The 16982-nt window shown below is 39.4% G+C and overlaps 2 protein-coding genes across 2 annotated transcripts; both read left to right on the forward strand.

Annotated features, from left to right (window-relative positions):
• The first annotated feature begins 2936 nt into the window (after window positions 1-2936).
• LOC120104793 (wall-associated receptor kinase 2-like) lies at window positions 2937-5469 on the forward strand. Its single transcript, XM_039116558.1, has 3 exons — window positions 2937-3808; window positions 3899-4060; window positions 4280-5469. The coding sequence occupies exons 1-3, from the start codon at window positions 2938-2940 to the stop codon at window positions 5353-5355; spliced, it is 2109 nt and encodes a 702-aa protein (XP_038972486.1). The 5' UTR covers window position 2937; the 3' UTR covers window positions 5356-5469.
• A 5962-nt stretch (window positions 5470-11431) lies between these two features.
• On the forward strand, window positions 11432-14320 carry LOC103716092 (putative wall-associated receptor kinase-like 16). Its single transcript, XM_008803960.4, has 3 exons — window positions 11432-12436; window positions 12529-12696; window positions 12962-14320. Exons 1-3 carry the CDS (start codon window positions 11497-11499, stop codon window positions 14137-14139), a joined length of 2286 nt encoding a protein of 761 aa, XP_008802182.2. The 5' UTR covers window positions 11432-11496; the 3' UTR covers window positions 14140-14320.
• Window positions 14321-16982: the final 2662 nt, after the last annotated feature.

Genomic DNA, 16982 nt, shown 5'->3' on the forward strand with positions numbered 1-16982 from the left:
AAATATATCCAATACGTCACGATGTTGGATTTGTCTCAATCTTGAGTACTAACTCAAGGGCCCACTTTGACCGCCCCTAGTTCCTGCATTAAAGACCATTAGATAATTAACCCTCATGGTGCATACAATATTAGCACATCTGACTATCTGTACCAATCTTACTCAACATCCGTAGTTGATCAATGCGCAACCAAAAGTAGGTATTAACTCGGGGGATATTCTAGTGCAACATGCAAATTGGAGAGCAACCGAGCACAAGATTGACATAGATTGGGACCGGAGGATACCTAATTGATGCACATCGGAGGATCGAAAAACACCATGCATGCCTTATTGATATTCGCACTAGCATATAACTCACTCGATGGGTAGATTGTCACTCTTTAATTTAGAAAATATACCCCTCCTAAAATATTATTTTTATTAATTGCATTGTTATGTAGAAAAATATATTTTTAATATATAAAATATTTAGTTTATCAATAAATACTTTAATTTATTTTGAATAAAATATAATTTGTTAATATATTAATATCTTATTCAATAATATTAATATTTTTAGAATATCATTATTAAAAATATTATTATTATTACCAAAATATATTATTCTTATTATTAGTGTTATTAATATCATTAATTTTACTATTTTTACTAAAATATTACTAATTTTTATTAGTGTGCTAAAATATTATTGGTTTGTATAATGTTTATATCAAAGAAACTCTTTTCATGGTTCGGCAGTCCAGTGCCTGATAATTTTTAAATATGTAAAACATATATTTCCGTCATGCTAGGCCTCGAAAGATGGCAATTAAGCCTATTTCACCTCAATTTTGACTCTGCTTTGCCTTTTTCCCCTTGCAGTTTGTGGTGTCGTAACCCCCCAGTAAGGCCTGGCAAGAAAGAATAGCCAGCTCTACACTTTGGATTCAGTCTTGTACCGTCCAAACTGATATCTTAAGCTTTCATATTCCAACCATGGAACCCACTACTAGAAATCAAAAATTACTTTGTTTCCCTGAGGAATAAGAAATCCCTAATAGTTAGTCCTATAAGATCGAAGGAATCAAATTACTAGACGTTCAATTTCTTAAAAGCTTCCTCCTTCTTGATACTATCATTAGGCCCATCTTGCCCTGATACAATTATTATAAAAATGGATATTAAATTCTGCTACGCATAAACGAAACAAATCCATTACAGGATTTCAAACATTTCAAGCCGAAACCTGCTTCTTCCACCATTTAAAAGGAAGAGACTATTTCACTCTTAACTCTAATTGGAGGGTAAAAAAATTATCTGAAAATCCTTATTTTCCTAAGTAAATATTTTTCAGATAATATTTAGATAAGAATATAATTTATCCATATTCTTTTATACATTGAAAATAATTTGCCCATATTTTTTTATGCATCGAAAAATAGCTCTGAAATTTTTTAAAAAAAGTCAACCATTTTTTCATGATATTTACCTCCCGAAGAACAGCCTTCAAGGTCGCTTTTGACCGAAACAAAGAACATGCAAGTTTGCTCTTTTCAATGAATTTCCATATCGCTTGTAGTAGAGCTCATTTTGTTGATTAATCCATTACCGGTCCAAGCTAGTCCCGCTCGTGGGCTTAGCCCAAAACTTTGAACCATCCCCGACCCAGTTACTGTATGACCAAATTTCTGCAACCATTCCTATCCCGAAACTTACTAACGAACCGCATGGCTTCCCAAGAAGGCATTGTCCGTTACGTAAGGTTCATATTGATAAATTTGGTGGAGTTGAAGCGACTGCATAACTCTTACATCGACGCATTAACACAGGTATCAAACTCTACTCGCCTAGCTTTGTTTACAAGGTGGTCGAAGGACCTGAACAAGTAAACAAGTCCTCTGAGCCACAGATATCAAGCACTTTGTAGTTAATCTAAATCTTAATCTTCATCTGACTAGTAGATGTAGGCAAAGTTTCTCTCGCCTAATTCAAACAGGTTTGCACTAATTGGTTGCCAAAGCTGATGAGGGCAAAGGTTATCAAATCCTTCGGAGTCTGTTGAAGCAAGAAGTAATATTACAAAGAGCAACCAATTAATGCCTTAAGAACGGGTCAAGATTGCTTCGAGGTTTCAAGCCCGAAGAAGTGCTAACAACTGGGATGTCAGATAAGTAGTCGTGGGTTCAATTGTAAATGAAATGTCCTGAAAGACTAGAACTAGACATTGTAAGGGAGCAAGCGGTCGAACAGGACCAAGCGCGGGCGCAGTCTGGACAAGACAAGCGATGTTGAAATCATTATTATCCTTAAAAGCTTAAATTGGTAGAATGAAATAGACTTATTTATATATTTTATATCTTTTTATAAAAGCTATATGGCATATTTTCATGGAATGCAAACTTTATGCTTCTAGGGTCCTCATCAGGTCATCTATTATTTTTCAATCATCTAGAGAGATTTGAAATGTCGACAACAAGAAATGTAGACTTTCACATGTAGAATTTGAAAAGTTGATGATTTGAAGAAGAAAACTTCATGTTTGAGAGAGAAATACATGTGTGGTTGCGATCCATGTTGCGTCAACCATTAAATCGATCAATAACTATTAGCTAACGCATTTCAATGAACCAAGAGTGGCGAATGGAGTAAATCCTCGGTATATATGCCATGAACTAAATCACTTCCAGTTGAATAGGTCAGCCTGAGAAAATACCCAGCACGTGCCTTGGCTTGTTGTTGCGGCCCTCCTCGTTCCACGTCCCACCCGATCTCCTCCATATATTCAGTGGCGCACCAAGACGTATGTACTAACACACTAACTATTGGGAAATCGAGGAAGCATATTGATTTTATTTCATGATCAAAAGAGAGATTGAATAAAGAATGAGAGTAACATTTATGGGAGAGTCCGGGAGAGGAGTCGTCGGAGGAGCAAAGCCATTCATGGGCGCATGGATGCTGCTCTGCTGCTCCCTCTTGACGGTACTGCTCATTGCTGTGACGGCGTCGGCATTGCCCAACACGCTGCCTGGCTGCCCAGCGAGATGCGGCGACGTTCGCATTCCCTACCCATTCGGCATCGGCCCGGACTGCTCCCTTCCTGGCTTCAACCTCAGCTGCAATAAGGACAATGCCACTGGCGTCAAAAAACCTTACATCTACAACGTCGAGCTCATCAACATAGACTTGCTGGAAGCCCAGGCTCGGATCTACTATCCAATGTCCTGGCAATGCTACAATGCCACATCCCACAATGTGTCGTATTACATGTGGAGTCTAGATTTCATCGGAGACCCATACCGGTTCTCCGACGACAAAAACAAGTTCTTCGTTGTTGGCTGCGACACCCTCGCGTACTTCAATGGGAAGAACCAGAAAGACAGCTACTCGGGTGGATGCGTGTTGCGCTGTAACAGCGCTGAGAGCCTGACAAACGGGTCATGCTCCGGCATCGGCTGCTGCCAGACCACCATCCCCAAGGGAATCAACTATTATGAAGTGACCTTCGATGGCAACTTCAACAACTCCCGGGTGGGGAAATTCAATCCCTGCAGCTACGCCGTTCTGGCCGAAGTGAACTGGTTCAATTTCACCACGGCTTACGTCACTACCAGCGAGCTCAATGAGACGAACGGAGGGCGGGCGCCTGCGGTGCTGGACTGGGCCATCGGCAACGAGACATGTGAGGTCGCGCAGCGCAACACAACCTCCTATGGGTGCCGCAGCGAGCACAGTGACTGCTTTAACTCCTCCAATGGCCCAGGATATCTTTGCAACTGCTCCAGGGGCTACGAAGGCAACCCCTATCTTCCCGATGGATGCCAAGGTCTATAATTATCTTCTCTCTCTGTGAGTATATGCGTCTCTCTCTCTGTTTCTGGAGCTGACCTTTCGATTTGTTGGACTGCGATGTTAGATATTGACGAGTGCGCTCTCAAGTATCCATGCAATGGGACTTGCACCAACATACCTGGGGATTACATTTGTACATGTCCACCAGGCACGAAAGGCGACGCGAAAAAAGGAACCTGCACTCCCGACCACGGAAGCCGCATCTCATCAGTGAAATTGGTTATAGGTAATCCCTCCCTTAGCAATAAATTTCGGTTTCTCCTACTTCCATCAAGTTTCTTTAGACATGCATCACGCACAAACTTAAACGGCGCAGAGCACAGAACTAGGCTGCTTAAAAGTCTCAATCTTTCTTTAGCATGGGAAAGGAATAAAAATGAGGGAAAACCTCCTCGTTATTCGAACTCATGAATTATTTCTCCATCTGTCTATTTACAATCTCCAGGCATTGTCACAAGCACCAGCTTGGCCCTTCTACTCTTACTATGCATTGTCGTTTCCATGGTATATGATAGAAGAAAACTTTTGAGGATAAACGAGGAATACTTCCGGCAACATGGAGGGCGGTTGCTGCTAGAAGAGATAAAGTCGAAGCAAGGTCTTGCATTTAAAGTATTTACGAAAGAAGAGCTAGAGCAAGCAACAAACAACTTTGACAAGAACCGAATTCTTGGAGGTGGAGGCCATGGAACTGTCTATAAGGGAATACTGAATGACAATCATACAGTTGCCGTAAAAAAATCAAAAATAATTGATGATCACCAAAAGAACGAATTTGGGAAGGAGATGGTTATTCTTTCTCAGATCAACCATAAGAATGTGGTGAAGCTCTTGGGATGCTGTCTAGAGGTGGAAGTCCCTATGCTGGTTTATGAATTTGTCTCCAATGGAACCTTATTCCAATTAATTCATAACAGGAATAGGACATCCCATATTTCATTGGATACCCGTTTGGAGATTGCTTCACAGTCCGCAGAAGCCCTTGCATATCTACATTCATCAGCATCCCCTCCAATTATTCATGGAGATGTCAAGTCTTCCAACATACTTTTAGATGACAATCACAATGCAAAGGTGTCGGATTTTGGAGCTTCGATGTTGGTGCCAAAGGATGAAACTCAGTTTGCTACACTAGTTCAGGGGACTTGCGGTTATTTGGATCCTGAATACCTACAAACATGCCAATTAACCAATAAAAGTGATGTTTATAGTTTTGGTGTTGTTCTTTTGGAGCTCCTCACTGGAAAGAAGGCAGTTTATGAGGAAATGGAGTTGGTACAAGAAGTGGCTGAGCTAGCAAGGCGATGCCTCAATGTTAGGGGTGAAGATAGGCCTATAATGAAGGAGGTTGCCGATGACCTAGATCGGTTAAGAAAATTCAAGCAGCATCCATTTTTACAGCATAATACGGAAGAGATTGAGAGCTTGCTTGGTGAGCCATCAAGTTACACTAAAAATGGAATCTCTGGTTGCTACAGTTTAGAAAAAAAAGGAACGATGGATATAGAATGTGGAAGATGATCTTTATTTTTCGAAGAAGAGTTGGAGGATGATCGTATTGCATAGAATAATACAACTTTCTACCCCTATGTATGTATTAGAATTATGATGTTGATTTATATGTACTTGTGCATGCGTCTGCGAGATGCCGTATTTCTAGTTTATGAAATATGGTTAGTTTAAATTATATATTTATGGTTTCATCATGATTGTTGTTGGTGCTGCTGTTGTTTTGCTAATTATCTTAAACACAATTAAAATTTTTGGACTTTTATTTGAACAAAAGATAGTTCCAAATTCGATTATTCTATTTACTTAAAAAATAATGGTATACCTCAAATACAAACTTGAAATACATAGTGTAAAAACTCTCAACCATGTGACAGATCCGCAGATGAATGATTTCCAAAAGAAAATTGCTTGGACTTCTATATTTTAGAATTGATGGGGCAACCATGCTACCCATTTGGTTGCCGGCCGGCTAGAAGCCCGCGAAAGGGGCTCCGCGCTTTCACGCCTCGTTGACTCTACATGGGAATAAGATGACCCGGTCCAATTTTAACCAACGTCTTGGAAATGTGAACTTCTATTCATATGGGAACACATTGAATGCATCGGAGATACGGTGACAGAAATTTAGGAACACCTCTAGACCATCACTTCCAGACCTGTACGTATTTTGAGGGAACAGTCTTTGCCTGCTATATTTTATACTGAGTTTGGCATGATATTATGTCACACTGGCTTCGAGGGGGGACTCTGGTTGCTCTAGCTTTCTCTACAATGGAATTGAAGGACTATGGACATGGAAACGAGTCATATTTGCCACAAACATCTGACATTCGGTTAGTGATTCTAATCTAAATCTTCATCTGGACAATAGATATAGGCAAAGGTCTTTTTAATTAGCTTCCGTCAATTCTGGTCGCTGCCAATAAAACTGATGAAACGTTGAAGCAAGATATATTGACTTCAAAAGGGTTGGCATTATTTTCAGGTTTAAGTATAATGAAATACTGGCCAAACTGGTGAAAAAACATAAAGAATGTAGCTCAATAATAGCATTTGATTGTAATAGATCGCGAAATTGAAAACGGTTCCACTTCGTACACCAAACTCAAGGGTCGCTTCGATCACCCATAGTTCCTGCATTAATCGGCAGGGCACAATTAAACAACTTAATACATATGACATGATCATGTCCAATTGTTTGTGCCAATTTTGCTCAAACATCCATAGTCGATACATGCACAAACAAAAGTAGGTATTTTGTCAGATCCTCCAATGCAACATGCAGACTAGAGAGAATCTAAGCATTTCGGTTGACTCTGCTTGGGATTGGGATGCCTAATTGATGCATGTACCACTAGATGCATTGATCCACCTATTTGCTTCATTAACATATTTCAACTTGCTGGCAAGAACGTTATTTTAGCACCAATTGCCATTGATAGCTCTTTCTCCGAACTATTGATAACCACTTTGCTTGGGAGAAAGGAAAAAAATGATAAGCTCTCTGGTTTTGGGGCTAGCGCCCGCATCAGAAGTCTGTGGGCACCGGGAACAAGCTCAAGGATAATGCAAACCACTGAAGATGGAAGCCTCGTATCTGCATCCTGCATCTCCTACCCCCACCATCACGTATTTGATCTCAATTGCTTTTTTTATGGGTTTTTTTTTTTTTGCATGAAAATCCTCCTAAATATCAAATTTTGCATAAATCCTTCCAAAATTAATATTTACATGTATACCCTCGTAAAACACTTGTTTTTCTATTTTACAATTTTTTATCTTTAAATCCATGCCATCTAACGCCGTTAAAAAATTAACGGTTTCAAATTAAAATGACTAAAATACCCTTAATGGGTAGATGTATTAAAAAAAATTTATAAGCGGGAAGAAGGATCACGACCGCGATAGCCGGGAGAAGAAGGCGATCGCGAGCGGATTGGGATGGAGGGGCAAAAAAGTAATTTCAAAATTTAGTTTATTTTTAATTAAAATAAATATGGTTTTTATTAACGGTGTTAGAAGAACTGTTATGTTAGAAAAATTTGTGCAAAAACAATGTTTTATGAGGGTATAGAAATAAATATAAATTTTAAGAAGGCATTCACGTAAATTTAAATTTTGAGAAGGGTATTCATGCAAAAAACCTTTTTTTTGGAGGGGGTTGCCACCCAGTTTTTATTGTGGGAAAATAGAGAAAGAGAAAGAATGTTCAAGGAGAAAAGATGCTTGAGTGGTTCTCGCATCGAGCATTACTTGCATTCTTGAAATATGGTATACATATATGTATGTATATATATAGACTTGGCTATACTTAAATAGATTTTCTCTCATATTCAATCCGATATAGAATGGATGATGGGAGTCCTACATCAATGATTGGAGTCATTGAATGTGATCTACCATCTCCAAATTGCTTATATACCAAAAATCATGGGAATTGGAAATCTCTTATCTATGCATAGTAGTCAAAAATTGGATAGTTTTAAAAAAATAAAATAATACTTATATTTTTGACCATTTGTTGTATAAGCTAGGAGTCTTTAAATTACATAATATTTTAGTATGTAAGCAATTTAGAAATGATAGATCACATCCTATTTTGTTGCTTTCAGTCCACTATGTCGGCACCGTCCTGTCTCTTCATGCATGATATGGTGGAAGAGCTAGCAGACAAACAAGAGAAAAAAGATAGATAAGAATAAAATTAGGTTCAACAGAAAAGTAGAAAATAAAGGTGGTAATTTTTTAAATCCTAACTCTGTTTTTTCTCGCACATTAACCTGCTGATAATTTTTCATTATTATAAGCTCAATGACTGCATCCATTGACATCTTCATTGTGGAAATATGCCTTGACTTGAATTAATTTATCTTTTAACTAGGTCAACTCAATCTTAGTCCACGCACATATCTTAATTAACGTGGATGTGGTGAGGTTGATGACAATGAATAACTTGGTCTTGGTAAAGAAAAAGAAATTGCTGCCATGAACCTAAGTGTCTGATCTCAATGGCATTTCTAACCTCCTTCGTCGCCTGGTAAATAGATATGGACAAATACATAGATATGGATACTTATTTTTATAATAAATAGTTATGGGCACATTTTATTTTATAATAAACACTTAATTTATATTACTTTGGAATGATCCACGAAAAAAAGGGGAAAGACTAACATAAGAGCAATTTTGTAATATATATCTGCAATCCAATTCAAATACCTTCGGTTGATAGGATTATGCTATTAGTTAAATATACTCTTCCACACACCACAAGTCTCATCCCATATGGTTTAAAATAACAGCCATTTTATAATTGTTTCAGCCCCCCCTCAATCCTTTTACATTTATAATAATGGATAAAAAAGAAGGTGATCGTCATAATAAATTATTTGCTTTATTAAGAGCTTATTATGACATAAAAATGGCTATTATCGTGAATAAAGAATTTTTTCAAAATTTATTTTTTAATATTTTAATAAAATGATAAAGACCATCATATCCTTCTTCTTCTTTGAATTTTCTGATACCAATTGACACCAAGGAGGTGTTGAATTTAGACTAAAAATTCGAAGAAGAAAAATGTATATTGTTGCAACCGATTCTGGCAAGATAGAAACCCCACTACGGCATGAACGATGAAGGTAGCCGGAAGAGGTGCATGTGCGGATTACTCTCTTCTAAGGCTGAAAATACCATATTGGCTAGCTATTCCAAAGATACAGTTCTCACGCGCTCACTCGTAAACCCTAAGAACCCACCAAAACTAAGAAAAGAGAGCATATATATATAGAGAAGGCAATGGAAGAATAATTCCCACAAAAAATTTTTCACTATTTAAAGATCTCAAGTATAATTACAAGAGGAGCTCCAGTGGAAGTATTTATAAGTGGTACAAAAGGATTCTTTTTTCTAGCTATCCAATATGAGATTCTAAGTTTTATTCTAAGTGGAAAAACTCTAGCTATTAACTTTCCTAATAACATTAAAAGTTCTCAAATAGAAAGTTTACAAAAATCAAACATTTTGGAATTAACTAACACCAAATTTTCTCAAAAGATATAGAAAAATAACGAATCGTAATAAACTAATTGACCCATGTGTATGAGAATCGCAACCCGTGTGGCCAGATCCACGACCCATGCATCACTTGAGCCTTTACAAATCTTCCAATGATTGTGTAATGTATATAAAGTTTCTAGCTCCCACAATACCAGCACATGGAATAAGTGGAAATACTTATAAAGCAAGGTCGTGGATGAGACTCTTGCATCCATTCCATATGGATGACATACTTGCACGTAGATCCGAATCTCATGAAAAAGCTTATGTAATATAAATATGCGATAAGCACATCTAATCTCGTGTTCTTAATTATATCCGGCCACTCTTCAACTGACGGTTTGTTGGCGTTGCCAATAGCCGCCATAAATTAATACTTATCTTAAACCTTCATCTTCCAACCATGTGGAACTCGCCATAATTTAATACTTATTCTTTTGGTTGCCGTGGGAGTTCTTTTGGTTCACGAACCCGGCCGGGAGGTCGTTCTCTCCAACTACGTAAGGTCTGAACAAGACAAAAACAGCATGCAGGATCCACCTAAGCATAAGAGCGTTGAAGCTGTGCTGGAAAACTAGCCAGCCAGCCAGCACATGGGTTTCTCGAGAACGATGCCATGCCATGCTGTTAAATAGTTTGAATATTAAACCCACAGACTGGTTAAGAGTTTGGCATCTTTTCGGGCAGCACATATGTATCGGAAGGCGAACAGAATCGCAGACTGGGTCGCTTTCTACGTTGCTCGGCACTCTGGAGAGTTCTTTTGGACTAGTATCACTGAGGTTCCTTCTTCCTTGTATCATTTGGTTGCTTCTGATTTAGCAGGTTGTACTCATGTAAGAGCAATTTGAATGTCATTTTCTATCCAAAAAAAAAAGTTTGCATATATAAAATGATAGGGTTGAAACTTTGAGAACACTTACATATGCAGCTAAAATAAATATTTTTATTGATATTTTTTAAAAAATACTAGACACTATCTATATATAAAAAAATCAAAAAATATTTGCAGCATTATTTATTTTGCTTAGGGTAACACTTAAAAATACTGTTAATAACCGTTTTGGTTGTAGGGAAGCGATGGAAAGCCGGCCACCCATGCTTCTAAATAGTCTGCGACCTGATTTCTTAATTTTCCTGAATATATGTAAGGCACGAAGGGCTTGAGTTTATGACGTATTCGGTCAATATCTCGAAGGCAAGGGTGGTCACGCACTTCTTGAACTAAACCAACTAATAATAATAGAGGAATCCCCTCCAATCCTCAGCCTTTGCACATTTAGTGGCTCGAAGGCTGATATGATGCCATCCTAAGCAGCAACTAATTATTCAACGGAAGGAACTGAATCAATAGCGAGATTTATTGCACCAACGCAAAGCAAGCGACGATCTTGATCAAGAATTATAAACCTGTACCAGCCTCTCTTCTCCCTTGAAACCTCTATCAAAGTTGACCTTGAGAGTATCTAGTTGCTGGGGAGACCAAACTACAAAAGTAAGAAGGCGGCTACCTATTTGTTCAAGTAACATATCCCAACTTGCTTGCAAGCAACTTATTTCAGCACCAGTTGAGTTTTATAGCTCTTTAAATCAACCTTTGATAACCACTTCCCTTAGGAGGGATAATAATCAAATATATAGAGAGAGACTAGATCTCCGTTGAATGAGCCGGTTTATAACGCAATGTATTGCGACCGCAATCTTCCCTACTATCTATCAAACACATGTATAAGAAAAAAAAAATCTAAAATCCAAATAAAATAAAGTTCTAGTTGGACCTTAACTCAAAAAAGGATCGGTAGCAAATATGGGATAGCAAATATGTCTTGGTCTAACTATCCACTATACTATATAGTTATACCACGATGAATATACATGCAATGACCTAAATCACTTCCAGCTGAATAGGTCAGCCTGAGAAAAAACCCAGCACGTGCCTTGGGTTGTTGCTGTGGCCCTCCTCGTTCCACGTCCCAACCGATCTCCTCCATATATTTAGTGGCGCACCAAGGCAAATGTACCAACTCTAACTATTGGGAAATCGAGGAAGCATATTGATTTTATTTCATCAAAAGAGAGATTGAATAAAGAATGAGAGTTACATTTATGGGAGAGTCCGGGAGAGGAGTCGCCGGAGGAGCAAAGCCATTCATGGGCGCAAGGATGCTGCTGTGCCACTCCCTCTTGACGGTACTGCTCATTGCCGTGACGGCATCGCCATTCAACAACACGCGGCCTGGCTGCCCGGCGACTTGCGGCGACGTTAGCATCCCCTACCCATTCGGCATCGGCCCGGATTGCTCCCTTCCTGGCTTCAACCTCAGCTGCAATGACAATGCCAGTGGCGTTAAAAAACCTTTCATCTACAACGTGGAGCTCATCAACATATCCTTGCTGCCGGCCCAGGCTCGCGTCTACAATTACATATCCTGGCAATGCTACAACCACACGTCCAACGACATGTCGTACAGTACATGGAGACTAAACTTCACCGCCTACCCATACCGGTTCTCCGATGCCGATAACAAGTTCACAGTTGTCGGCTGCCACACCCTCGCGTACATCACTGGGCAGAACCAGAAAGATAGCTACGCGGGCGGATGCGTAACGGTCTGCGGCAGCAGTGAGAGCCTGACAAACGGGTCATGCTCCGGCATCGGCTGCTGCCAGACATCCATCCCCAAGGGAATCAACTATTATAAAGTCTCCTTCAATCGCAACTTCAACAACTCCCGGGTGTGGAAATTCAATCCCTGCAGCTACGCCGTTCTGGCCGAAGCCGACTGGTTCAAGTTCAGCACGACTTACATTAAGACCCGCCAGCTCAATGAGACGAACGGAGGGCGGGCGCCCATTGTGCTGGACTGGGCCATCGGCAACGAGACGTGCGAGGTCGCAAAGCGCAACACAACCTCCTATGCGTGCCTCAGCGAGCACAGTGACTGCTTTAACTCCTCCAATGGCCCAGGATATATTTGCAACTGCTCCAGGGGCTACCAAGGCAACGCCTATCTTCCCAATGGATGTCAAGGTCCATGGTTACCTTCTCTCTCTGTGAGTGTATGTGTCTTTCTCTCTCTGTTTCCGGAGCTGACCTTTCTATTTGTTGAACTGGGTTGCTAGATATTGACGAGTGCACTCTCAAAGACGAGTATCCATGCCATGGGACCTGTACCAACATACCTGGGGATTACAATTGTACATGTCCGCCTGGCACGAATGGCGACGCGAAAAAAGGAACCTGCCAGGGAAGCCGCAGCAATCCTTTCTCATCAGTGAAATTGGTTATAGGTAATCCCTCCCTTAGCAATAAATTTCGGTTTCTACCGCGTCTATCAAGTTTCATTAGACATGCATCAAGCACAAACTTCAACTGTGCAAAGCATGGAACTATTATGTATGGGAAAGGAACTGTGCAAAGCATGGAACTATTAGGATGCTTAATTAAAAGTTTCAATCTTTCGTTTAGTATGGGAAAGGAATAAACACGAGGGCAAACCTCCTTGTTATTCGAACTCATGGATTATTACTCTACATGTCTATTTACAATCTCCAGGCATTGTCACTAGCACCAGCTTTGCCCTTCTACTATTACTATGCATTGTCCTTTCTCTGGTACGTGAAAAAAGAAAACTTATGAGGATAAAAGAGGAATACTTTCGGCGACATGGAGGGCGGTTGCTACTAGAAGAGATAAAGTCGAAGCAAGGTCTTGCATTTAAGGTATATACAAAAGGAGAGCTAGAGCAGGCAACAAACAACTTTGATAAGAACCGAATTCTTGGAGGTGGAGGCCATGGAACTGTCTATAAGGGAATACTGAATGACAACCATGCAGTTGCCATAAAAAAATCAAAAATAATTGATGATTACCAAAAGAAGGAATTTGGGAAGGAGATGGTTATTCTTTCTCAAATCAACCATAAGAATGTGGTGAAGCTCTTGGGATGCTGTCTGGAGGTGGAAGTCCCTATGTTGGTTTATGAATTTGTCTCCAATGGAACCTTATTCCAATATATCCATGACAGGAATAGGACATCCCACATTTCATTGGATACCCGTTTGGAGATTGCTTCACAGTCTGCAGAAGCTCTTGCATATCTACATTCATCAGCATCCCCTCCAATTATTCACGGAGATGTCAAGTCTTCTAACATACTTTTAGATGACAACCACAACGCAAAGGTGTCGGATTTTGGAGCTTCGATGTTGGTGCCAAAGGATGAAACTCAGTTTGCTACACTAGTTCAGGGGACTTGCGGTTACTTGGATCCTGAATACCTGCAAACATGCCAATTAACCGATAAAAGTGATGTCTATAGTTTTGGTGTTGTTCTTTTGGAGCTCCTCACCGGAAAGAAGGCTTTTTATTTTGAAGGATCTGATGAAGAAAGAAGCCTCTCATCAAGTTTTTTATCCGCCATGAAGGAGGAACGACTTCTACAACTTTTAGACAATCATATCAAAAATGAAGAGGATATGGAGTTGGTGCAAGAAATTGCTGAGCTAGCAAGGCGATGCCTCAATGTTATGGGTGAAGATAGGCCTACAATGAAGGAGGTTGCCGATGACCTAGATCGGTTAAGAAAATTCAAGCAGCATCCATTTTTGCAGCATAATACAGAAGAGATTGAGAACTTGCTTGGTGAGCCGTCAAGCTACACTGAAAATGAAATCTCTGGGTGCTACAGTATAGAAAAGAAAGCAGCGATGGATATAGAATATGGAAGATGATCTTTATTTTTTCTCTTTATTTTTCGAAGAAGAGTTGGAGGATGATCATATTGCATAGAATAATACAAATTTCTACCCTTATGTACGTATTAGAACTATGAAGCTGATTTATATGTACTTGTGCATACGTCTGTGAGATGTCGTATTTCTAGTTTATGAAATATGGTTAGTTTAAATTATATATTTATGGTTTCATCGTGATTGTTGTTGGTGTTGCTGTTGTTTTGCTAATCATCTGAACCACAATTACAAATTTTGGGCCTTTTTTTTAACAGAGGGTAGCTTCAAATTCGATTATTCCATTTACTTAAAAAATAATGATATCCCCCAAATACAAACTTGAAATATACAACATACATACACTCAAACATGTAAAAGACCCGTAGATGAATAATTTTTTCGAAAAAAATAATGGGATTTCTATAGTTTAAATTTGATATGGCCAGCCATGTGAGCCTTTTAGTTACAGCCGGCTAGAAGCTTGTGCAAGGGGCTCCGTGCTTTCACACCTTGATTGACATCATTCTTTGGACTTTGTTTACTGCTGGCTGGACATGAACACCCGAGTTTTTGAGGATAGAGGTGTGCACCCAAGAGTGGTGGGGGAAAGGGCCCTACTTCATGCGGTAGAGGTCTTTGACATCACTGCGTCATCATCCCTTGGGCTAGACGGAGAAATCTGGGGCTCTTACTCCACTCTTGTAGCTTCCGGGATCATGCTTGTCTCTTGGGAGCCCCCACCTCCTAGTTTTCTTAAGGTGAAGTTTGACGGCAGTGTCACGGTGGATGGGTGCAGTGGCACTGAGTTTGTCATTAGAGATCAGCAGGCCAGACTAGTGACGGCCGGAGGATGGCACATTTTCGACCAGACTGCTGCCGGGGCCAAGGTCAGAGCCGCTTGGGAGGATGTTTTCTATGCGAGATGGGTGCTGGGTGCGGATCACATCATCCTTGAGGGGATGATGCCACAGTGATCGAAGGGATCCTGAGCTCTGGGCGGTCTAATGGGAGCATGCAGTTGATTCATGATACTCGCTGTCTTCTGGATGAATGTATTGCATTTCGGACTACTCATGTGTATAGGGAGGCCAACTGTGCTACGAACTAGGTAGCCTCCTATGCGGCCTATTATGTCGGAGATGTCATCTGGGACAGACGCAACTCGGTCCCATCCACTTTGCAATTTCTGCTTCTTTCTGACTTTTTGGGTTATACTCACACTCGTTGTGTGTGAATCGCCAATGTACCAAAAAAAAAAAAAACATGAGCATCATAATCTATGTTCGATGTGATTCTTGAAGTTCAATTATTTGACATAACTCATTAAATGCCCTCTCAAGTTTTGATGCTTTCAAGCAAGTCAGTCTCTCATAAATTTCTTTGGAGTGATCAGTGGTGCTTTTTTCCCATCATATTACAAAACAGAATTGGAGCTATTAGTGCCTCAATCTTACTAGGTGACTCTACTTGGGACTGACCTGACCCGACCTGATTCCATCCAATGTCCAGCAAACATAAACTTCTATAGAAATGCGAACACATTGAATGCAAAACCACCATGCTGTACCATCAAGAGCTAATGGCAAAAAAAAAATATATATCCCACGTCTCTTATCAAGAGTTGAATAGAAAAATATCCCACCCTTCTTATCTCCTTACTGTTGTAAGAAAACTCTTCTATTTGAACTCCACGCATGCTTGGACTCCCGTATTTTAATATTTTTTTCCATGTTTGTGCACCATCTTTTCTCGGAGGGAGAGGGAAGGATTCACCTTTCTTCGTTCGAATCCACCGGCAATCGACCACTAGTTGTTTTGAGATCACAGATGGATGCATGATAGAGTTTGGAACGCTATGAGATCTATGAGTGGGTAACCCAACAGACTAGGGACTATAGACATGTAAATCAATCCTCTTTCCACAAATATCAAACACTCGGTAAGTGAATCTAATCTAAATCTTCACCTGGATAAAGATATAGGCAAAGGTTTTTTTTAACCTTCCTCAATTCTGGTCACTACTAATCTTGTTGCCAAAACTGATGAATTGTTGAAGCAAGAGGTAACCATTGACTTGAAAAAGGGTCGACATTATTTTCAGGTTTCAAGTATAATGAAGTCCAGGCTTATTCCAATATAGAGAGAATCTAATCACATAGGTTGACTCGGGTTGGGTTTGGGATGCCTAATTGTTGCACATTAGGGGATTGAATTCAAATAACATGCTTGTCTCATTAATGTAACTTTGGATGCATGGAGCCACCTATTTGATTTAGTAACATATTTCAACTTACTTGCAAGCATCTTATTTTAGCATTAATTGCCTTTGTAGCTCTTTTCAAACCATTTACAACCACTTTGTTTGGGAGAAATAAAAAAAAAAGATAAATTATCTGTCCGGAGTCTAGACCCCGCATAAAAAATGATAGAAGGGAGAGGAGGGAGGGAGAGAGATTGGAGGAGAGCATTTTTTCTTTTTACAGGCTCTATCTGGGTCCCTCTTTAGGAAATTCTAAAGAGAGAAAGAATAGTCAATATTTTATTTGTTCGGCATTTTGAGAAATTATTTAAAAATTTTAAATTTTTATTCCTACAATTTGCAAGAAATTTTTTATCAATGATTTTGAGAATAATACTATCATATTATAACAATGCCGCCATCATCATCAAAATAATTATGATTTTAGTATCAGTTAACTCTAAATTATATGAAATGGGGCAAATTTTCTAATATTTTAATGAACAGATTTTAATCAAATTTTTTATTTACCTCAACTTTATAAATTAATTTTTTATTTAATTACTACTACAGTGCCAAGTTAGTAGCTAGAATAAGAGAGTCT

Source organism: Phoenix dactylifera, chromosome 2, assembly GCF_009389715.1.
Source record: "Phoenix dactylifera cultivar Barhee BC4 chromosome 2, palm_55x_up_171113_PBpolish2nd_filt_p, whole genome shotgun sequence".
Taxonomy (NCBI): Eukaryota; Viridiplantae; Streptophyta; class Magnoliopsida; order Arecales; family Arecaceae; genus Phoenix; species Phoenix dactylifera.